The sequence below is a fragment of the Podarcis raffonei genome, chromosome 2, assembly GCF_027172205.1.
Source record: "Podarcis raffonei isolate rPodRaf1 chromosome 2, rPodRaf1.pri, whole genome shotgun sequence".
In the NCBI taxonomy this organism is placed as follows: Eukaryota; Metazoa; Chordata; class Lepidosauria; order Squamata; family Lacertidae; genus Podarcis; species Podarcis raffonei.
In genome coordinates this window covers 109,631,251-109,654,910 of record NC_070603.1, presented here as the reverse complement: position 1 = coordinate 109,654,910, position 23,660 = coordinate 109,631,251, and the positions used below count along the sequence as shown (strand labels likewise).

Sequence of the window (23,660 nt, the reverse complement as noted above, 5' to 3'; positions counted from 1 at the left end):
AAGGCATCTGGGAAATGTAGTCCGCTCTCAGTCTAGTGTGGATTAATGCAAAGAAACATCGAAGCACCAAATGGGAGTCGAGGCGCCAGGTGTGCACAGGGTCCCTCAGAAACAGCAGGCACCATTGAAAAGTTTTAAACAGCTAAGGGACGCTGCTCAGAGACTTTCCCATGGGAAGTATTCTTGAAGTGGGACAATATCGGGTGACGGATGGATTCAGGACAAAGCCAGATGTGGTTTATCCGCACTCCCCCCCCCGGATCTTTGGGAATCCTGACAAGGAACGCCGTCATAATCCAGTGCCAAAATGGGAGGGAATGGTTTCAGAGTGGGAGGAAGAAGCAGGTGGGATGGCTAAGCCAGGCTCAAGTGACGTCCCCCTGAAAAGGATGTCGCAATTCGATCGCTGTCTGAGAACTCCCGACTATTGGAGCCAGGGCCCTCCAGATGTTAATGTTGTAAACATTGGACCAGAAAAGTTGCAAAGCAACTTCAAAAGATGTACAGAACCCGCCCCCATAGGACACTTGTCCCTTACTATCAAGCAAGCTCCATACCTAAGGACACCAAACCAAACTCCAATGTGTTCTGAGGAATGCACTCTGTGCTCAGTGTTGGTGTTGTTTAGTCGTTTAGTCGTGTCCGACTCTTCGTGACCCCCTGGACCAGAGCACGCCAGGCACTCCTGTCTTCCACTGCCTCCTGCAGTTTGGTCAAACTCATGCTGGTAGCTTCGAGAACACTGTCCAACCATCTCGTCCTCTGTCGTCCCCTTCTCCTTGTGCCCTCCATCTTTCCCAACATCAGTGTCTTTTCCAGGGAGTCTTCTCTTCTCATGAGCTGGCCAAAGTATTGGAGCCTCAGCTTCAGGATCTGTCCTTCTAGTGAGCACTCAGGGCTGATTTCCTTCAGAATGGATAGGTTTGATCTTCTTGCAATCCATGGGACTCTCAAGAGTCTCCTCCAGCACCATAATTCAAAAGCATCAATTCTTCGGCGATCAGCCTTCTTTGTGGTCCAGCTCTCACTTCCATACATCACTACTGGGAAAACCATAGCTTTAACTATACGGGCCTTTGTGCTCAGTGTTAGCAGCCTAATAATGGGGCAATTACCATATATTTAAAGCACATTGTTTCTCCCAAAGAATCTTGGGAACTGTAGTTTTCTAAGGGTGCTGGGAATTGTAGCTGCGTGAGATCCCCAGGATTCTTTGGGGGAAATGATGTGCTTTCGGCGTGCTGTGTGCGTGCAGTGATCATAGGTCAGATGAAGATCTTTCATCTCAAGATATTGCCAGAGACTTTAATCAGAGGAGGTGCATGTTTTCCTAAGCTTTTGACCTTCGTTCTGGGGTTCCACTGGGGCACAGCTGATATGGTATCTCCACAGAGATATGCCATCTGGCTAAGAGGCAAAGAGACACCAGGATCATAACCACAGACTTCCCGCTTGTTCCCGAGTCAACAATAGCCGACCTGTTGCTAATCCGGCTGCTTCCAAACCGAACCGGGAATTCGGCTCAGAACCACAAACCCACAACTTCATCATGGCGCAAAGAGGTGAGTCTCTGCTCTGCTCCACCACCCAAGGAAGGGTTAAATGCTGAGGGCCAAACAAGGGAGGTGATGATGGAGATTCGTGACTGGATCTCCATCACTGGATCTCCTGTTTTAAAGGCTCCGTGCAGCCACTCAGGAAGTGGGGGAATTAACCCTCACTCCTGCAATAGTTTTTCTCGCCCACTCTGGCAGCTGGATAAAAAAGGTTATTTAGGGATTTATTTTATTTTGTTTTAATTTTTTTGGTCCTTGGGGCAAATTCTATGATTCTATGAAATAGCAGCTCTATGGAGCGCAACGTCTTTCCTCAGTGCTTTCTATCCTCTCCACAACCCTGTGAGGCCATTTAGGTTGGGAGACTGTGACTGGCCCAAGGTCACCCAGTGAGTTTCATAGCCAGGTAGGGATTTGAACCCTGGTTTCCCAGGTCCTTGTCTGACTCTCTAATCACAACACAACACCAGCTCTCTCCTTCAGCTGAACTTCTGAACAGAATAGATGGTTTGCATGCACCAAGAATGTGTTTTTAAAAGTTGGAGGTACTGGGGTAGGTAGGGGCAGGGAGCCAAGGCAACTGCTATGTGCTTTCAGCACGTAACATTTGGGCAGTCCTTTAGAGGAGAGGAGGGACGTGGGTGGCGCTGTGGGTTAAACCACAGAGCCTAGAACTTGCCAATCAGAAGGTCGGCTGTTCGAATCCCTGCGACGGGGTGAGCTCCCGTTGCTCGGTCCCTGCTCCTGCCAACCCAGCAGTTCAAAAGCATGAAGTGCAAGTAGATAAATAGGTACCACTCCGGCGGAAAGGTAAACGGCGTTTCCATGCACTGCTCTGGTTCTCCAGCAGCGGCTTAGTCATGCTGGCCACATGACCCGGAAGCTGTACGCCGGCTCCCTCGGCCAATAAAACGAGATGAGCGCCGCAACCCCAGAGTCAGCCACGACTGGACCTAATGGTCAGGGGCCCCTTTACCTTTATCTTTAGAGGAGAGGAGAGACAGATGCCAGCACCATCCTGAGAAAGCTCACCCTCTGTACTGCTAAACAGATGGACTTTGCTGCCACCTGCTGGCAAAAGGATTAAGTAACATTGGAGGCTACGGTGCAGTCCTCATTCCAGTTAAGTGGGACTTCATAGAAACATAGACTTGTAGAATTGGGTCATCTACGAGGGTCATCTAATCCAACCCGCAGCAAAGCTGGAATCTTTTGCCCAATGTGGGGCTCGAACCCACGACTCAGATTCAGAGTCACATGCTCCACCAATCTGGCTATCCTTGTTTCATTTGGAAATATTCATTAATTTTCTCACAGACGTTCCTTTTGCCCGCTGCCAGCTCTGCATTTAAGCTCTTCATGCCTTCTTGTCTTTATGGCTCTCAAGATGCATAATCTGGTTCCTTTTCTGCTCATTGTTCTGTGTTTCCTTCTTCAAACGGCCTCCTTGCTGGTTTGTGTCTGTTGCTTCGATGCAAGTTATTTTCCTGCAATACAGTGGTACCTTAGTTCTCAGTACTCAAACAAGTTGGAACCCAAACACTGCAAACCCAGAAGTAAGTGTTCTGATTTGCTAAATTTTTGGAAGTCGAATGTGCTCTGTTTTGAGTGCCACACTTCTGTTTGGAGTGTTACGCTGGGTATGTCTGTTTTTGCTATTTATTTTGCATTTTTCTTTTTGCAGCTCTTTTGTGTGTGTGTGTGTGTATGTGTGTGACTGTGTGGAACCCAGTTCAGTTACTGATTGATTGTTTGACTGCAGAACATTGTTTATTGCTTTCATTTTATGGATCAGTGGTCTCGTTAGATAGTAAAATTCATGTTAAATTGATGTTTTAGGGGTTGTTTTTAAAAGTGTGGAATGGATTAATCCATTTTGCATTACTTTCTATGGGAAAACTCACTTTGATTTGGAACAGACTTTTGGAATGGATTAAGTTTGAGAACCAAGGTGCCACTGTATGTTATTGTTGCTTTTCATGTCCAAATAAAAATATATGATTTATATACAGTGGTACCTTGGGTTAAGTACTTAATTCGTTCCAGAGGTCCATTCTTAACCTGAAACTATTCTTAACCTGAAGCACCACTTTAGCTAATGGGGCCTCCTGCTGCCGCCGTGCTGCCAGAGCACAATTTCTGTTCTCATCCTGAAGCAAAGTTCTTAACCTGAAGCACTATTTCTGGGTTAGCGGAGTTTGTAACCTGAAGCGTATGTAACCTGAGGTACCACTGTACTCCTTACTAGAACAAAAGGCCTCTAAGCTGTTAAGCTGGGAAGCTTTTAATGTTTGATGTGTTATAGTATTTTAATATTTTTTTGGAAGCTGCCCAGAGTGGCTGGGGAAGCCCAGCCAGATGGGCGGGGTATAAATAATAAATTATTATTATTATTATTATTATTATTATTATTATTATTATTATTAACAGTCTAAAGCAGTCATTAAAAAAAAAGTTACATAAAAAACTAATTCCTTTCAGTTGCCATGATGTTGTGCCGAGTATTTTCATGCCTGTTTTTGCTGGGCCTCAGTTCCGCCTCTGAGGAAGATGTTCTGGTGATCACAAGCAGCGGTCCCATCCGTGGTAAACGCCTCATGACAGATTCTGGCGCGGTGACAGCTTTCTTGGGAATCCCCTATGCTGAACCTCCTGTGGGGAAGCTGCGTTTTCAAAAACCCCATCCTCACAGGCCTTGGAACCACACCCTGAGCGCCACCAGCTTTGGCAATACCTGCCACCAAGGGAGTATAGAACTTCCTGGCTATCGTGCGGAACAAAACTCGGAATCCACCCTCTCTGAAGACTGCCTCTTCCTCAATGTCTGGGTGCCTCATCCCCGACCCTCTGCGCCAGCTCCTGCCTTCGTCTGGATCCATGGAGGGGGTTTTCTCAATGGGTCTGGCTCCGTCGATAGGAGCTTCCTAGCTGCCACTGAGAATATCATCGTGGCTTCTATGAACTACCGCCTAGGTGCCTTGGGATTCCTCTCGCTACCCCCAGAGGCTCCGGGGAACGCTGGTTTGTGGGACCAACACCTGGCGTTGAGTTGGCTGAGGGAAAACATGGCTGCCTTTGGAGGGGATCCAACCCGGCTCACCCTGGGCGGTCAGAGTGCCGGGGCCGCCTCAGTTGGTTTCCACCTTCTCTCACCGGCGAGTCAGGCTCTATTCGACCAGGCCACTTTACAAAGCGGCGCCGCGATTTCCCCCTGGGCTTGGGTGATGCCTGAGGAGGCTGTGAACAGAGGGCGAACCCTGGGCCGGTTTTTGGGCTGCACCGAGGGTGATGACAGGGCTGTGGTGCGATGCCTGCGGAAGAAAGACCCAGGGGAGATGATGAAGGACTGGCCTATCCTCAGTCATAAAACCTTGTTGAGTTTCCCTTTCGTGCCCACGACCGATGGGGAATTCCTTCCAGATGCCCCCTCTAAACTTCTGGAAGCTGGGCAATTCTTGGACAAACCCATCCTGACTGGCTTCACCCGTGATGAAAGCACCATCTTCCTTGCAGGAAATGCCCCTGGTTTCAGCCTATACAACGACAGCCTGATTAACTACGAGCAACTCTTGGAAGGCCTCCGTCTGATGGTCCCAGAGGCACCTGAGGTTATCATCAAAGCCGCAGCAACCATCTACAGTCAGGAGGAGCAGGGGGAAGAACGATATCGGAACGCCTTGATCAAAGCTTCTGGAGACTACTTTTTCTTGTGCCCTGTGGCTGTGGTGGCCACCCGTATGGCAGAAGCCCAAAGTCTAGCATTTGCCTACGCCTTCACTCACCAGCCCTCCTTTGTAACCGTCTCCGACTGGGTTGGAGTGCCCCATTGTGCTGAGCTGCCCTTTCTGTTTGGTGACCCACTGTCTACGTCAGGATACACAGAGGCTGAGGGGACCCTGAGCCAAAGGGTTATGAGCTACTGGGGACAGTTTATAAGGACCGGGTAAGTGATCCCTCCAGTCTTTAGCACCGCCAACAGAAGAGCTGGTCCTTGTTCTCTTTGAATAGCAAGCTTCCCTTTTGGGCACTCTTCTTCATTTTGAGAACAAGACTTCGTACGCACTGAACATTCAAAGCACCTCCCCACAAGGAATCCTGGGAGCCGCAGATTACTCTTCACTTAAGCTCCAATTCTCAGCACCTTGAACAAACTAGAGTTCCCAGGTGGGGGAGGAGATGTGCTCTAAATGTAGAGTGTGCATGCAGTCCAAATTTCTTGGCTTTGCTTATCATAACCAGTGATTGCCTGAATTGGCAGAACAGCAACAATCTTTCCTTCCCCCTCCCCACATTTTATATGCCACTTTTCCAGGCAAAGCTTACCCAAAGTGGCTTACGACAGTAAAGAAGTGGGAGGGGGAGGGGAAATAAAAAATTCTTCTAAAAACAGAAAATAAGGAGGAAGGAAGGGTCATCGTTTTATTTATGTATTTTTGAAAAAGCTCTGGGCTTACTATTGTGAGTTGTTGTATTGAGAGTATCGCAGGATCGTAAACGGGTTTGGTTATGTTCTTCAAAACATCCCATGTTATCTTATCAAGGCCAGGAAAAGCAAACTGGCAAAAAGTTAAACATGGCCTTGCTTTTGAGCAGCAGTGCATGTTGATTTAGAGGGTGGCATTCAGTTTTCTTGGAGTGAAGGTCAGCGGCTACTGTGGCGTTTTTAGGATAAACCTATACAACCTGAGCACAAGATGGAGGGGCTTGCAGCATTCACCCCTCAAAAGGTCAAGCTTCTCCTTTCTTCGCAGGCACAGAGCAAGCATGACTCGGTGGTGGACTCTAGATACTTATAAAAAACGCTGTGAAAAGACCTTTTTTAAAAATATATGGCATTTGCCTAAAGCTCACCATTGCCATCTAGTGGCACATTTGTATAATGCGCTTAAAACACACTTAAAATGTTATATTTGCAGCTGTGTAGCTGAGTCCTGTGTCTACAGCTTCCAGTCTGCTTCCAACCTCCTCAAACACAACTCTGGCTACCGTTGTCCTACCCGGCAGCTGAGTGACAGGGGATTGAGGAAAGACCCGCCCATTTGCACTTTGTCACAGAGCAACTTCCATGGTTGTGCTGATTGTGGCGCTTAACTAGTGGAATTTTATTACATTTCTGCACTTGATTTTTATCTCATTCTTATTCCTTTTACTGATTGGCGATGTTTGCTTCCCCTCACAGGTCTCCTGATGATGGAGCATGGCCTGTCTACACAGGAGAGAATTTCTTCCGCATTACCACAGAGCCAGCTCAAGCCGAGGAGGTGTCACCCACCCATTACTGTGGTTTCTGGGTGTGGCTAGCCACGGAAGGATTTAAGGGTCAGGAAGAGCACGGTTTCGGGCCGGTGGGTGGGGGGAGTTGGAAGATACCACAGCCCAGTCAGATAACCCTTCTGTTCAATGTAATTCAGGAGGATCTGTCTGTGACACTGTCTTGCCCCGCCCATGCCAGCCGGTCACTTGATAGGCACCAGCACACTCCGTGATAATGTGCACCAAGTGTTGGGTGCAAGTGCTGCTTTGGGGTGCTGTACACATGGCCTCATCCATGATGAGGGACGCGGGTGGCGCTGTGGGTTAAACCACAGAGCCTAGGACTTGCCGATCAGAAGGTTGGTGGTTCGAATCCCCGCGACGGGGTGAGCTCCCATTGCTTGGTCCCTGCTCCTGCCAACCTAGCAGTTTGAAAGCATGTCAAAGTCCAAGTAGATAAATAGGTACCGCTTTGGCGGGAAGGTAAACGGCGTTTCTGTGTGCTGTTGGGATACTGCCAGGGAGACAAAGTCCATCTGAGCCCCCAAGCTCCTGCCGGACGATCCATCGATCTCCCGTAGACACGCAGTATCAGCTCTTAGCGACACGAAGCCTCAGAATAGATTGCCACATTCTTAGGCTGGTGCACACTCTATCAGCAGAATTCACACAGTGAAAGATGCACAGCAGGAGAGCATATTTACAGTTTATTCAGCGTTGGTCAGAACAAAGAAACCATGACCGCCTGCTCCGGTCTGATCAGGCAACAACAAGGAAAGCGACGACACAACAGAAACATCCTGTGAGACAGGAAATACGCAGACTCTGTGACTCACAAAGCCTGCTCCCTTTTAAGGTGGAACGGAAATATCCTAACATCCTCCCCCTTTCCGTGTAACCTGTAGTACCTGTGGTTCAACCCAATTGCAACCTTTGTACGTAAACCTTAAGTTGTTCTTGGTTAACAACCTTAGACAACAGATCAGCAGGAATTTCATTTCCTGGCATGTAGGACACCTGAATGAGTCCTTTCTGAATACACTCTCTTGCACGATGTAGCTTAATCTGCAAGTACTTGGTTCTTTGCTTGCAACTCTCCGAGTTCAGCAAAGCCAAACAAGATCTATTGTCTTGATACACTTGTATAGGACATTTCACAGAAATCCCGATGTCCTTAAACAGTTGCATCAACCATTCACAATCCATGAGTGAAAATGACAGAGCATTGAGTTCTGCTTCACAGGAACTTAGGCTTACTGTCGTCTGCTTTTTGCACAACCAGTCAAACAGGCAGTGGTTGTACATGTAGCATACTCCAGAAGTGCTTGTACCATCCGTGGTGTCACTTCCAAAACTCGCATCTGCAAAGATTTCAAGACCTCCAGTCTTCTGACTGGTGAACCTCAGCCTGTAGTGCATAGTCCCTTTCAAATACCGGGCTATGCACTTCAGAGCTTTCCAATCCTGAACAGTAGGATTGTTAGCATGTCTGCTAAGCAGGTTAGTGCCTACAGCAATGTCAGGTCTTGAACATCTAGCAATGAAATTCAACTTGCCTAGAATACATCTGTACAGCGTAGTGTCAGAAAACGCTTCAGCAGTACTATCTACCTGGTAACCTGTCACCATCGGTGTGTCTGCTGGGTTTGCATCAACCAAATTCAACCTGGTTAATACATCAGCAATTTTCTGTGTCTGGTGTACCAGAAAATTACCTTCTTGGTCCCTCTCCACCTGCAGAGAAAGATAGTTGGATACCTCACCAAGATCCTTCATGTCAAAGTGCTCCTTCAGCTGAGCTAGGGTGCTTTGGTAGAAAGCCTGATTCTTCCAAAACATCAGAAGATCATCAACAAAACATAAACAATACAGTTTGTTTTGCCCCTCCTCCTTGACAAACACACATGGATCAGCTTTGCCCTGGTGAAAACCTAGAGAAAGCAACGTCTCAGTGAGTTTTGTATTCCAACACCTGGCACTCTGCTTGAGACCATATAAGGATTTCCGCAGTTTACAGACAATTCCCTTCTGTATCTGCATCCCGTCAGGTGGAAGCATGTACAGCTCCTCCCCCAAAACCCCGTACAAAAAAGCTGTATTAATGTCATGATGGGAAACATGCAGTTTCTCCTCCGCAGCGATCTTGAGCATCAGCCGAATGCTCTCATATTTGATGGTGGGCGAGAAGGTCTCGTGGTAATCCTGTCCTGGTACCTGTGAAAAACCTCTGGCAACCAATCTGGCTTTGTGTCTGACAACCTTGCCATTCTGGTCTGTCTTGGCCTTGAAACCCATTTGCTGCCAACCAGTCTCATCCCTGGGACTCCCGGTACCAGCTCCCAAGTTTGGTTCCTGTTCAAGGAATCAACTTCAGCCTTCATGGCATTTAGCCTCTTTAGAGGTTAACTCCTGAACCTCTTTGAAGCTTGAAGGTTCCCACACCTTCTCTGAGCTACTAAGAACAGCAGTTGCCGTCTTAGCAAACTCATCAGCAAATCTCTTTGGAGGTTTGCCTTTGGTCGCCTTTTCAGACCTGCGAACCAGACGCAAGTCTTCTGGACTCATCTCCTCCTTAGGAGAAAAGTGACTAATGGTGAACAGTGGTTCTTCCAGTTCATTGTCAGACGCATCAGATGGTCTGACTGAGGCCTTTGCGCTCTTGTAGTCTGCTGTGTCATCACTGTCGCTGACACCAGCAGCAGCGCCGCCCACTGAACTGGAATCCGAACTCTGATCATCATCATCATCATCATCATCATCCTCATCCTCATCCTCAGTTTCCTCAGCTTTCTCAGCATGATCTGCTTTCTTCACATCACCTTCATCCTCCTCTGGGTAACTCTGGAAAATTCCCACATTTTACCCCCACTTAGGATTGTACTCAACACTCCTTGTGAACTTAATGGACTTAGAGTTAGTCATCCATACTCTGTATGCACCTTTTTCGTACCCCATGAACAAACCATGTGCCCCACGCTTCCCAAGCTTGTTGCTTTGTGGGGTGTGTACCCACATGTCAGAACCAAAGATTCTCATGTGCTTGACGTTAGGTTTCTTACCAAACATCTTCTCATAGGGAGTACAACCAATAGGTGATGACAGTCTCCTGTTAAAAGTGTAAACAAAATTCAAGAGAGCCTCCCCCCAAAACTTCTCAGGGAGATTGGCATCATGCAACAAGGTTTTCATTCCTTGCAGCAACGTTTGATTTGCTCGCTCCGCAAGCCCATTCATCCATGGCGATCTAGGTGTTGAGAAGTCATGCTGGATTCCCTTCTCAGCCAGGAAAGCTTCAAACTGCTGAGAAGTGAACTCCCCGCCTCGATCAGTAAACAGACAGCCGATACGTTTACTGTGAGCATTCTCCAACCAAGCACAGAATGCCTTGAACCTAGGAAATGCTTGCGATTTCTGCTCGAGCATAAACACATGAATGTACCTGGAAAAAGAATCAATTAGAACCATGAAGTACCTTGCTCCTCCCAAAGAGGGCGCAAGAGGACCAACCTGGTCTGCGTGCACTAGCTGGTAGGGTTTGGAAGCCTGCCTGCTAGACTCCTTGCCTTTTGGAGCAACCTTCACCTTGTTCTCTGCACAAGATACACATTTCATGTGAAACTTACAGGGTTTGATGTTCAAACCTTCAACCAACCCAGGCATCTTGGCCAGCGCTTGCCAAGACAGGTGACAAAATCTTCGATGTGCATCATGAATACATCCTGCATGAAGAACCTTGTTAGTTTGTGCAACACAACAAGAATCAGCATTTGAGACAGCAACAGCATTGTCATCATAAGTTATACAGAATAAACCATCCATAAACTTTGCATGCAAAATGTCCTCTTTGCCTTTCCTGATGACACAGACGCTCCTCTTGAAGGATATCTCAAAACCACGCCCAGTCAGCTGTGGGACACTAAGCAAATTGTCCGCAGCACCTGGAACAAAAAGTACATCTCTGATGGTAGTATGCAGACTTGCAAGTTTCACAGTCCCAACTCCTGCAATTTGCAAAGTCCTTCCATCAGCCAGGTGGATCTCACCATCTTGAGGTGTGAAGGAGATAAACAGATGGCGGTCCTTCGCAAGATGGCGACTGGCCCCAGAGTCAATAACAAACCTGGCCTTAGCCTTTGAAGCAGACTTTCCAGCAAGCAAAACCTTGTTTTCCAACGGCGTGGGCTTTTGCAGCTTGCCTTTAGCCTTTGGTGAAGCTGTGCCAGCAAACAAAGCCTTGTTTTCCACTGGCGTGGACTCTTGACCCTCCCTCTGCTTCTGGCCATCTGCAGGCTTTGTCCTTTGTTTATTTCCAGTCTTTGGACAAAACTTCTGAGTATGACCTTGGTTCCCACGAGAAACAGGGCTCTCAGCTGCCGACTCCTTGGCTCCCCCTGGAGGCTGTAATGCTGCCTGGGATGACGTGACAGTCTGCTCCCCCTGCAGCTTGCAACCGGTGCCCTCAGCATCCCTGCATTCACTCGCATTCTGGGAAACAGCCAGGACCTCCGATGCATTCAAACTCTGGGCTGGGATGATTGGCAGATGGGCTTTTTTCAAAGCATTCCACATCTTACGTGCCGTCACGCTGCCAGCAAGCGTGTTTAATTCCTCCAGAGAGACGGACAAGACTATTACGTCTATGGCCCTCAAATTCTGGGCTCTCCATTTCTCTGTCAGAGGAACTGGAGCGGCTTCAGACACAGTATGCCACACTCCAAACTGACGCAGCAAACTCTCACACCATTTTGCCCAGGTCTCATAATTGTGCCGATTTAACTTTGGGCACTCAGTGGCCTCAGAAGCTTGGAAAAACTCCATTCCAGCTTTTTACTTGAGCCGTGAGCCTTTATGCCTTCAAAGACGTCTTATCTCGGCAGCCCATTAATCACGATGCCTCTGGCTCTGCTCCCAGGCCAATTAGCCAGCCGGAGTTCAAAGACTCTTTCACGGCATTCAGAAAAGCCTCTGCTTTCGCTTTTCCAACACATACCTTTCAGCAGTCTGTCGCAGTCTTACTCTCCTGTAAGTGCCGTGAATCTGGGCCCAAAACCTTGTTGTTGGGATACTGCCAGGGAGACAAAGTCCATCTGAGCCCCCAAGCTCCTGCCGGACGATCCATCGATCTCCCGTAGACACGCAGTATCAGCTCTTAGCGACACGAAGCCTCAGAATAGATTGCCACATTCTTAGGCTGGTGCACACTCTATCAGCAGAATTCACACAGCGAAAGATGCACAGCAGGAGAGCATATTTACAGTTTATTCAGCGTTGGTCAGAACAAAGAAACCATGACCGCCTGCTCCGGTCTGATCAGGCAACAACAAGGAAACGAAAGCGACGACACAACAGAAACATCCTGTGAGACAGGAAATACGCAGACTCTGTGACTCACAAAGCCTGCTCCCTTCTAAGGTGGAACGGAAATATCCTAACATGTGCTGCTCTGGTTCACCAGAAGTGGCTTAGTCATGCTGGCCACGTGACCCGGAAGCTGTACGCCGGCTCCCTCGGCCAATAAAGCGAGATGAGCGCCGCAACCCCAGAGTCGGTCACGACTGGACCTAATGGTCAGGGGTCCCTTTACCTTTACCTTTACATCCCATATGCCACCCCTGTCTTATTTGCCGATCTAAAGCGTATTCTTCTGGAAAAGTTATAATCTGTTTTATGATGAGGCTGCGCTTCCAAGCACAACAAGTGTTGGTGCTGACCTTTAAAGCCCTCAACGACCTCAGCCCAGTATACTTGAAGGAGCGTCTCCACCCCCATCGTTCAGCCCAAACACTGAGGTCCAGCTCCGAGGGCCTTCTGGCGGTTCCCTCATTGCGAGAAGTGAGGTTACAGGGAACCAGACAGAGGGCCTTCTTGGTAGTGGCACCCACCCTATGAAATGCTATCCCAACTGATGTCAAGGAAATAAACAACTATTTGACTTTTAGAAGACACCTGAAGGCATCCCTGTTCAGGGAAGTTTTTGATGGTTGATGTTTTATTGTGTTTTTAATATTTTTCTGGGAGCCGCCCAGAGTGGCTGGGGCAACTCAGTCAGATGGGCGGCATATAAATATCATCCTCATTTCTGCCTGCCTGCATATGCAGATGGTGCTTTCTAAGGTCACCTCCTATTGGGGCAGACTTCCTGACATTGTAGGTCTATGCACACAGCCTAAGACAACCTCTTAGGTCCTCCAAGCAGAGAGGTCAGAAATGGGGTTTCACCAAACGCAAGAAACCTGTTAGTGTTGTTATGCTTCCAAGGGGAGGGTGTGCGTGTCCATAACTAAGGTGCCACCACAGAAAAGACTCTCATTTTTATCCCTGCAGAATGAGCAACATTCATTGGTGGAGGCACAAGCAGAGCCCGCCCCCTCCTATCCATCTCAGGGTTGGTATGGGGAGAGTGCCCCCCAATTTTCCATTAGTTTCAGAATGGTTCTATATCAGGAATAACTGGCCCTGCAATGCAAATGGGAATATGATTTGCAACCCCAGCATTTTTCCTACTGCAGCTTCCTTTACCCAAACATGCCTTCCTGTTTTCCAGACTCTGAGCTGATGGATGAAGAAAGTGACTCTGATTGGTAAAAGTATCTGGAAATGGATGATGTAGATTTCCCTTAAAAATGCAACTATCCTCGTTCTTCAACTATCCCGAATCTCAGCCAAGCAATGTGGCAGGTCGATTTTACTTTGTGTGTGAATATCTTGAGGATCTCACTTTTCAAAGACAAACGAGAGAGAAAGAAGTGTTTTCAGATGCATTCAGTCATTAACAGCAGCTTTAAAATATGATTTCAGCCTTTGCTCTAAGATTCCACAGCCACAAACAAATAAAAGAAGCCAGCAGCAACTTTTGAGAACTTTTGGAGTCCGGTGATTATTTCCCTTTTTATTATCCATCCACCAACAATTTTTCCAGTTAAAAAGGGGAAAAAAGTAAATTGCAAAGTGAAGTTACAATTCCTGCACCTGCTCTTCCTGTTTCTCGGTTCCTCTTTCAGACAGACACTCCGAAACAAACAACCCTCCATTTACAGGCCACATCTTCAGTCCGATTCATGCAGGGATTTCTCCTGCCCTTCACTCACTCTCTGCAAATACTTCTGCCTCTTGCTTCCCTGTTCCTCAGCTTGGATTTCCTCCTGCTCTCTGCTGGGGGACTCTCCCTCTTACTTCACATGACGCCTTTTGATCATTCAGCCAATCAGGGCTGTGTCAGAATTCTTCTTGCACCCAGGCACTCCCTGGTCCCCCCTGAGCAATTCCTGCCAAGCCTCCCTCAGCTGCTTCTCTCTCTTGAATCAGATATACAGTGGTACCTCAGGTTACATACGCTTCAGGTTACATATGCTTCAGGTTACACACTCCACTAACCCAGAAATAGTGCTTCATGTTAAGAACTTTGCTTCAGGATGAGAACAGAAATTGTGCTGCGGCGGCGCGGCCGCAGCAGGAGGCCCCATTAGCTAAAGTGGTGCTTCAGGTTAAGAACAGTTTCAGGTTAAGTACGGACCTCCAGAACGAATTAAGGACTTAACCCGAAGTACCACTGTAACCCTATTTCCTCCCATCAATTCTCGCTGTGTGCCTTGGCGTTACCAGAAGTGAGGCTTCCTGAAGTTCCATCATTGCCTTTCCCAGATTCCCAGAATCATGGAATTGCAGAGTTGGAAGGGAGCCTGAGGATCATCTTAGTCCCACCCCATGCAATGCAGGAATACACAACTGTCCCAAGCGGGGATCGAACCTGCGACCTTGGCATTATCAGCACCACACTCTAACCAACTGAGCTATCCAATGGACAGGGTAGTAGCATTTATTTACCCAGGTCTCATTGCTTCTTTTTCTTAAAAGTGAGAGTGTAAGTACAAATAAACTTGTGACACACTTGGTGGAAGGCCAGCAAGCCGAGGGGCCAGCAGCCAATTGCTTGCTTTAATGTTACTTAACACACCGCCAAAAGCCAATAGGAAAGGTGGAATAAAAATATTTAAAATAAAGAACCAAAATATGTTCAGGAACCCTTCTCTTCTGAGCGCTGTGAGGTTGCAGATCTCCCTTCAAACTCCACATCAAAGTAAGTCTCTGTTTCCCAACGCCTTTGATCCCAGCACTGGACTTCCACTTTGCCAGTGCAAGGCTGTGGATACGGGAGAATCAAGACTGCTTTGGGCTGCTGATGCTGTGAACCCCTCCATCGTAGGCTCAGGTTGTGTCCCTTCTAACTCTCCAGTTCTATGATTCTAAGATTCTAATGATACTGTGGTACCTCGGGTTAGAGACGCTTCGGGTTAGAGACGCTTCAGGTTACAGACGCTTTGGGTTACAAACTCCGCTAACCAGGAAGTGGTTGCTCCAGGTTAAGAACTTTGCCCCAGGATAAGAACAGAAATTGCGCGCCAACGGTGCAGCGGCAGCAGCAGGAGGCCCCATTAGCGAAAGCGCGCCTCAGGTTAAGAACCGTTTCAGGTTAAGAATGGACCTCTGGAACGAATTAAGTTCTTAACCCGAGGTACCACTGTACATGTAAATAAACCATACATCATAAAGACACCACAGTCTCTGCTTGACCTCACTTCCGAAAGGAAACACAAACTCTGGGTCAGTGCCTGAAACCCCTGGAATGTTGCACTGCTTCAAGACTGGGGTGGCATGCAACAATAATTAAAAGTAGGACTTGAGCACAAAAATGCTCTCCCCACCTGGTATTCAGAGTCCCACTGCCCCCATTAGTGTGTGTATGTGGGGGACAGCATAGTCACCATTCCCCTGATAGCCTTAGACAGGGACTCTTCTTCTCCCAAAGCCACAAGGTTGCATATCAAGGATTGGGAATCTGCTCTGTTACTCCGTAGCAAAGCCAAGCCTCCATTTCCCCATATGCTTGATCCAAGACATGAACTTCCACCTTGTCAATCTATAGCATCCTCCCACTCTTTGGACAGAGCCCGAGAGGTCAATGCTCTTTTTAGTTAGCACAGTTACCCTCTGCCGCTGGTGGTTGTTTGTGAACATTGCAGGGAACACACTGGTCCCTTCTGCAATTTGTTCTCCCCTTTGGCCTGAGCTAGGATCAGGAGTGGAAAACAACTCATGAAGGAGACGGGAGGTGAGTCCTTACAATTAGGAAAACCCATTTGCTTTTGAAGAATTGGTTTGGATTTAGACTTCCTAGGCCTGCATGCATCTAATTCTGAAACAATGTCAATGGTTGATTGTTCAAGTCTGTTGCAGGAATCTATGCAATTCCTGTATTTAAGGCAACCCTGGCCGATCTTTTCCTTGGACTGCTATTTCTCTGAACTACAACAGCTACACATAGCTTTAACCCAAGCCTTTGGGGTGTGGGTGTGAGAAAGCGGGGAAAGCGGGATGTGATGCCCATTCTGTCATTTAGGACCCAGAAGCCCTCCCCTCTTTGCAGGTTTTCCAAAGGTCTAGTGACTTGCTCTTGAATTATTTTGCTTCAGGTGGGTGATTTAGGTTGCACTCCCAATCACACTTACTAGGAAGGAAGTGTCATCAATCCCAGAAGATCTTACTTCTGAATAGGGATGGTGAGTCTGTCCATATCAGTCTCTCTCCGGTTCTCATTTTCCCAACCATAAATTCGGCTCTCCACATTTTGCATCCATTTGCATTTATAAAGACATTGCCACAGAAATTAAGTAGCAGCATAGTAGGAATTTCTCATAATATATATATTTTTATAAGCAGTTTTGACTGATCAACATTTTTTGGGGGAAACAATTTGCCTAATATAATGCATTTCTATGCTATTTTCACTAAGATCCTCACTTTTCCTTCCACCTTCTGCTAATACATCCATTTATGTAAGCATCGTTGGGTTAGATAACTGTATCACAAAATTCAGACACAAAATTCAGAATAGCTGTGTTTCAACTTTAAATGCATACTGGATAGACAGAATTTCTCCTCCATTCCTAAGAAATGGGTCCCAACAACATCCCTGTGATATGGCAAAGGCTGCAATCCTAACCATGTCTAGTCAGGAGTAAGTTCTATTGAATTAATGTGGCTTATGCACAGGTACAGCTTTCATCTATGTATGTTTACTCAAAAGTCCAGCTGAGTTTCCGGGGGCATTTTGCCATCAGACAGCCTAGTATGTCCCTGTGACATAAGTCCTGGGTGAAAAATGTTAATAAAGGCTCTCTATTACCTATCCACCATCAGCCTCTGTTTCTGGAAAGAGCCTTGTTCTGGAAAAAGAATTGTTGCTTTAAGAAACATTGGGAACACTGGAGAAAGCAAAACAGCAACTGCATCAAGGGAACACACAGAGTCAGAACTCAAACTTGTGGATAGATGTACAAGGCAATCCCTGTGCATGCTTACTCAGAGATAAGTTTCACTGCGTTCAATGGAGCTTTTATCAATATAAACAAGTTATATTAAGAGTTATGGAATCCAAAGGACATTTCCAAAAGGGGAGTTGAAACCTTGCAATATTCATTGGTCTCTTGATCTGCAGTGAAAGGATTAAATTAATGACCGCCACCTGATGCACTTCCAAGCATATTTGCATCCCTGCTGCAATTTAGGGGGGAAATAGGAATATCGACATACATAAAGAATGTAGAAATGGGTGGTTAAATTTGATTCCTAGACAGAAAAATGGACTATAGGGCAGGAAATGGCTAGAGTAACTGGTCTCCCAAACCTCCTGAATAGCTGAGCATTGGAACACATAAACGTGGAGAAAATGTGTTAAATTTGTTCGATTTTCCACCTTTCTAACAATGTTAATGGAGCCTGGTGCTGAGTCAGCCCAGGTTGCTAAGTGAGGGAGCTCATGGCTTGTTTGCAGACGGCATCCAAGGTCCATGATCTGTGTTGCCCTTGTGGGACCTTGGGGAAGAACCGCAGAGCAGGACTTGATGTGAGCAGGCCAGAGCAGTGGATCATTGAGAGAGAAATGACCTGCCTTTTATTGAATGTAACTTTTAAAATCTCCTTCTAGCTGCTGCAATGCCTGGTATCCTCTCTTCGCTCCCCTACATCTACATTCTCCTCCTCTTTTCACCTGCCTCTGGCTCTGCCCCTGGCGATGACACCGTGGTGGTCACCAAAAGTGGCCCCATCAAGGGCAAGCATGTTTCAGTTGGCTCCGGCTCTGTGACGGCTTACCTGGGTATCCCCTATGCTGAGCCCCCTGTGGGGAAATTGCGTTTCCAGAAGGCCCTTCCACATCAGCCATGGAGCCAAGTCTTGGAAGCCACCAGCTATGGCAACTCTTGTCACCAGTCTATTTTTTCTGGCATCCCTGATGCAGACGTGTGGGCACCCAATACGCCACTGTCAGAAGACTGCCTCTTTCTCAACATCTGGGTTCCCCACCCACGTCCCTCTACACCAACCCCTGTCCTTGTTTTCATTCACGGAGGGGGATTTTTCAGTGGGACATCTTCCCTGGACGTGTACAAAGGGGAATCCTTAGCCTCTACCGAGAGAGTGATAGTTGTCAACCTGAATTATCGCCTGGGGATGCTAGGCTTCCTCTCCATGCCACCAGCAGCTCCAGGAAATTGGGGCTTGCTAGACCAACAGCTGGCTCTGAGATGGGTCCATGAGAATGCCGCTGCCTTTGGAGGAGATCCGACTCGGGTGACCATATTTGGCCACAGCGCTGGAGCAGCAGCAGTGGGTTTCCACCTCCTTTCACCAGGCAGCCAGCCCCTTTTTGCCCAAGCTGTGATTCAGAGTGGATCTCCCAGTGCCATCTGGGCTTGGGGGAGTCCTGAGGAAGCCAAGCAAAAATCCCTCACTATCGCCCAGCTGGTGGGCTGTGCTGATGGAGATGACAGCGCTGTGCTGAGCTGCCTACAGGCCAAAGATGCCGCAGAATTCTCTCCACAGGAAATGCTCTTCTTTGAGAAAAGCAAATATCTTATCGATCTTCCTGTGATACCAACAACAGATGGAGATTTCCTGCCTGATGACCCTCAGAAACTTCTGGAGCCTGGGCACATCAAACTCAAGCCAGTTCTCATTGGTTTTACCTCCGACGAAGGGAACACCTTTATGCCGTTTAGTTTTCCTGGCATCGAGCGCCACCAGTTCACTCACGAGCTACTTCTGAAAGGGATACAGATGGCAATACGAAATGCAACGCAAGAAGATGTCCAGGCTGTGGCCCTGGAGTACAGCAAGGAAGGCCAGGATCCAGTTCAGTACTACAGGGCCTTGTCACAGTCCTTTCGCGATTACTTCTTTTCGTGCCCAATGGATGAATTCTCTAAGAAGCTGGAAGAAGTTGGGAGCCCTGTGTACGCTTACTACTTCAAGCACCACACCTCAGGCTCTTTTTGGCCTGAGTGGGTTGGGGCACCCCATGATGCTGAGCTGCCTTACTTGTTTGGAACCCTCGAGAAAGCTTTGGCCGCCAATCAAACTTACACAGAAGCTGAGGCTGATCTGAGCCGTAGGGTCATGCGATACTGGGCAGAGTTTTCCAGAAGTGGGTAAGGCATTACCTTTTCCTCGCTTGCCCTTCACCTTTATACAGAAGGCAAGCCCTTTCAACCCTTAAATCTACCTTCCCCAGCCTGATACCCTCCAATATGTTTTTGACTGCCATTCCTATTATGCCTATTGAACATGGAGCCAGTGGGAGTTGTAACTGAGAACATTTGGAGATCACCAAGTTTGGGAAGTGTACAATGAGACCATAGAATCATAGAACTGTAGAGTTGGAGTCATTTAGAGTCATTTAGTTCAACCCCCTGCAATGCAGGAATCTCAGCTAAAGTATCCATGACAGATGGCCACCCAACCACTGTTTAGCAACCTCCAAGGAAAGAGAGACCAGAACCTCCCAAGCAGAGGTGTTGTATATGGTTGTGTGTGTGTGTGTGTGTGGGGTTTGCTGGGGCAATCGCTTCAGGCACAATTTTTTTTGGGGGGGCCACATCTCCCACCACTCTCCCTGAGCCAGCCCTGCCTCGCTTTACAAGAGCTTGCTATCTTCATCTCAAAATGAGAAGTCTTTAAAGTTTATTTGAAAAAGAATTACAGTAGTTTAACAATTACAGAGTAGTTTAAACTCTGTTGCAGCGTTGAATAACTTTAGTAGTAGATTTAAGAAAGATATGAAACCTTAGATAAATCAATAATTAGTTAATCTAAGACAAAAACGTGTATTGGCAACAGATAATAGATAATTGAAATAAGGAATGGACGGGAGGTCGGGTCTATAGTCAAAGGACCGCTTTTTGTTTTATTGATTTGTAACTAATATTGTCTATATCGTGGTTTGGTTTGTATTTCTTGTCTTGGTTTTCTTTTTTCTTTTTTGGTGTATCAATAACAAAAAAAAAAAAGAAAGACAGAAAGAAAAAAAGAGAGCTTGCTTTCATCTCTCCTCTCAGTCTCCTCTTTTCCAAGCTAAACATACCCAGCTCTTTCAAGTGGTCCTCATAAAACTTGGCTTCCTAACCCTTGATCATCTTGGTTGCCCTCCTCTGCACACACTCCAACTTCTTAAATTGTGGTGCCCAGAATTAGACACAGTATCCCAGGTGTGGTCTGACTAAGATACTATTGGTACTATTTCTTCCCTTGAGTGGGACGCTATACTTCTGTTTATGTAGCCTAGAATAGCATTAGCCTTTCTTTGTGTGCTGCTGTTGAGCTTGCGGTCCACTAAGACCCCTAGATCCTTTTCACATGCACTGCTAGTAAGCCAGGTGTCCCCCATCTTATATTTGCGCACCTGGTTCTTCCTGCCTAAGTGCAGAACCTTACATTTCTCCCTGCTGAAATTCATTTTGTTGGCTTGGGCCCAGTTCTCCAATCTGTCAAGGTCATTTTGAATTCTGATCATGTCTTCTGTGGCATTAGCTAACCCTCCTGGTTTGGTGTCATCTGCAAATCTGACGAGGTCCAAATGTGTTCCTGTGAATATCTGGCCTTCAGAATTCTCCAGCTCTCACTGGCTCTGTTTTGTTCCTCAAGTGTTTTTTTGCCTGACTGGGATATATCCCCAAACTCTGATAATGCCTTTTGCCTGGATGGAAGATGGAGAGCAGTATATTGGTGTTTAGGGCTACAAATTTGTTTTACATCCTCTGCAGGAAACCAACGGGGTCAGCTGCCGGTGAGGTAGAGTGGCCGCTCTACAATGCCACACAGCAGAACTTCTTCCACCTAAGCACTGAGCCAACCCAGGTTGTGGATAGGTCACCTGTGCAACACTGCACTTTCTTCAATACACTGATAAGTGAGCTCTGTTCTTTGCCTTGCAGTATGGGTGTGAGTGGACTGCGGTGGGGGCTAAGACCTCATAAAACAAATGCTTCTAATGACTGTACTGTAACTGGCATCACCTACAGCTGAAAGGAGATGCTACTGGCCCTGGGCTTCTAGAACAGGGATTGCCAATGTGATGACCATGGGTGCAATGGCGTGGTTGCCCATGGCTGCACTCTCTACCCCTCCATCCTTTGGCCATAAGATGGTAAGTGAGGTTACCTATTGTCCTGTGAAAAGCCAAGAACTGAAGGAGGAAAGATTGAGACTCTTTCCCACTTCCTCTCTCACTTCTATGAGAAGAAACCAGAGCTGGGTTCTAGAGTCTTCAACATCTCATTTCCAGTGTGGTGTAGTGGTTAAGAGCGGTAGACTCGTAATCTGGTGAACCGGGTTCGATTCCCTGCTCCTCCACATGCAGCTGCTGGGTGACCTTGGGCCAGTCACACTTCTCTGAAGTCTCTCAGCCTCACTCACCTCACAGAGTGTTTGTTGTGGGGGAGGAGGGGAAAGGAGAATGGTAGCCGCTTTGAGACTCCTTCGGGTAGTGATAAAGCAGGATATCAAATCCAAACTCTTCTTCTTCTTCTTCCTTCTTCTACAGACAAATTGAAAGAGGATTCTGCTGCTTCACACAAGGAGGAGGACGGGAAAAAGGAATCCACAACCCAATAGAGGGCATCTCCATGAAAGGTCATTAGGACTACAGAGGAAATGTTGGAGCTGGGGAGTATAGAGAGATGAATGAATGAACAGAGAATGAATGGGTAGACAATACTGAGCAGTTGAGAGGAGGACATTTTCTCCCCTCTCTGTCATCCAGCTTAATGGTTTGCATGGCCCACAGCTAAAATGCCTTCTTCTGCAACCTGTGCCTGGAACTATGTTTTAAATGCGAACATGAACATCTGTCCATTTCCCCACATCAGGAAGGCTTTGTGCTGCAGCCCAAAGGGAGCTGAAGTAGACGAGTGCTTTCTCCTGTTACCCTCTTCCTCAGCTCTCCACATTTCCACATGCTGAGATGTGGGTGGCGCTGTGGTCTAAACCACCAAGCCTCTTGGGCTTGCCGATCAGAAGGTCGGCAGTTTGAATCCCCACAACAGAGTGAGCTCCCGTTGCTCTGTCCCAGCTCCTGCCAATTTAGTAGTTTGAAAGCATGCTAGTGCAAGTAGATAAATAGGTACTGCTGTGGCAGGAAGGTAAACAGTGTTTCTGTGTGCTCTGCTTTCTGTCACGGTGTCCCGTTGTGCCAGAAGTGGTTTAGTCCTGCTGGCCATAGGATCCAGAAAAGCTTTCTGTGGACAAATGCCGATTCCTTTGGCCTGAAAGCGGAGATGAGCGCCACACCCGATAGTCTGATTTGACAGGACTTAACCATCCAGGGGTCCTTTACCTTTGCCTTTACCATACATTTACACATCAATTTGCAATATATATATATATTTAAGTGCTCATGAAAATTCATCAGTATTATAGTGCTAATTTATTCTAATACACTTTTTTTTGTCTGCAGTTTTGCCTAACACACACATTTTTTTGGCTAAACGCATTTCTCTCATTCATGCCTATATTGCATTCTGACCAAACCACACTCATCTTTTCAACAGGTGTTGCTTGACACTGTGTCCCTCAAGTATAAAGCATCATTACCAAGTGACCTAGAAGACAACCTGACAAGATATTCTTGGACTTCCATGCTGATAAAGACCCACTGCTTCCTGCGATCTTAACATGCTCACAACCAATTGAAAACACACCTTTTAATGTGTCTGCGAAATTTTGAACTTCTAGCAAAGTAACTGTTGTGCCGTTTTGAGAAGTGGGTTTCAATATCTTTTGCAGATGTAGATTCCTGAAACATCTAATATACATTTCCTTTCGATATTAGCAAAGTTTAAGTTACTTTTGCTTTGGTCCTGATGAGTGATAGTTTGATTCCTTTAGTTCAAAGCTAACAACTTCATTCTTCCACCTGTTCCCCCCAAATAATCATCATAATACACACCACAATGCCATGCCTCTTTCACAGTAAGATAACCTTCAGGCTTCAGGAAACAAAAACCACCAGTTTAGCCATTTCTCACGAGGGTTATATTCTTTCACCAACCAACGGAACAAAGTAAATGACATAGGAAACAGACAGGAACTTGTGGGAAAGAAACAATAGAACAAATCCATGTCAGTGTTATAAGAAATTGCTCAAACTCTTTCCTCTCCTTTAGGATGCATTGGCTAAAATGAGTACAAAGCCACTTGATTTTCAATGGTTAGCTAGCTCTCCAAACTCCAGTAATAAACTCAACACCCTCAAGGAACCAAAACGTGCTTTGCTTCAGGACACAGATGCCCCTCTTCTTCCCTTTCTTACTTTACTTTCAGTGTCAGTTCTGTGGCAATATTGTCACACACACTTTCTGCAGACTTTTGGGAATAGTTAGGGATTCTTTTACTCTTTAAAATCAAGGTGTGTTGGTGTGGCAAGAGCTGCTGCCTGCCTTTAGGGTAATTTTGCTGTCTGAAGCGGCATCCATATATTCTGAAACTTTCATTTCATGCAATAAACCAGTCTTTCTTTGC

The 23,660-nt window shown here is 46.8% G+C and overlaps 2 protein-coding genes and 1 non-coding gene across 4 annotated transcripts; 2 read left to right on the top strand and 1 right to left on the bottom strand.

Annotated features, from left to right (window-relative positions):
* The first annotated feature begins 1,086 nt into the window (after positions 1-1,086).
* On the top strand, positions 1,087-13,679 carry LOC128408611 (acetylcholinesterase-like). Its single transcript, XM_053378560.1, has 4 exons — positions 1,087-1,562; positions 4,038-5,499; positions 6,736-6,875; positions 13,354-13,679. The coding sequence occupies exons 1-4, from the start codon at positions 1,550-1,552 to the stop codon at positions 13,392-13,394; spliced, it is 1,656 nt and encodes a 551-aa protein (XP_053234535.1). The 5' UTR covers positions 1,087-1,549; the 3' UTR covers positions 13,395-13,679.
* An 856-nt stretch (positions 13,680-14,535) lies between these two features.
* On the bottom strand, positions 14,536-14,612 carry TRNAI-GAU (transfer RNA isoleucine (anticodon GAU)). The gene has a single exon. It is a non-coding gene; the product is annotated as a tRNA-Ile (tRNA).
* Positions 14,613-14,804: 192 nt separating this feature from the next.
* LOC128408604 (cholinesterase-like) lies at positions 14,805-23,660 on the top strand. Of its 2 annotated transcripts, none has more exons than XM_053378550.1 (5): positions 14,805-14,886; positions 17,794-19,294; positions 20,906-21,051; positions 21,685-21,773; positions 22,691-23,660. In XM_053378550.1, the coding sequence occupies exons 1-4, from the start codon at positions 14,820-14,822 to the stop codon at positions 21,753-21,755; spliced, it is 1,785 nt and encodes a 594-aa protein (XP_053234525.1). In that variant the 5' UTR covers positions 14,805-14,819; the 3' UTR covers positions 21,756-21,773; positions 22,691-23,660. The 2 variants fall into 2 exon arrangements, with proteins under 2 accessions (XP_053234525.1, XP_053234526.1); XM_053378551.1 differs by lacking the exon at positions 14,805-14,886 and adding an exon at positions 15,781-15,918.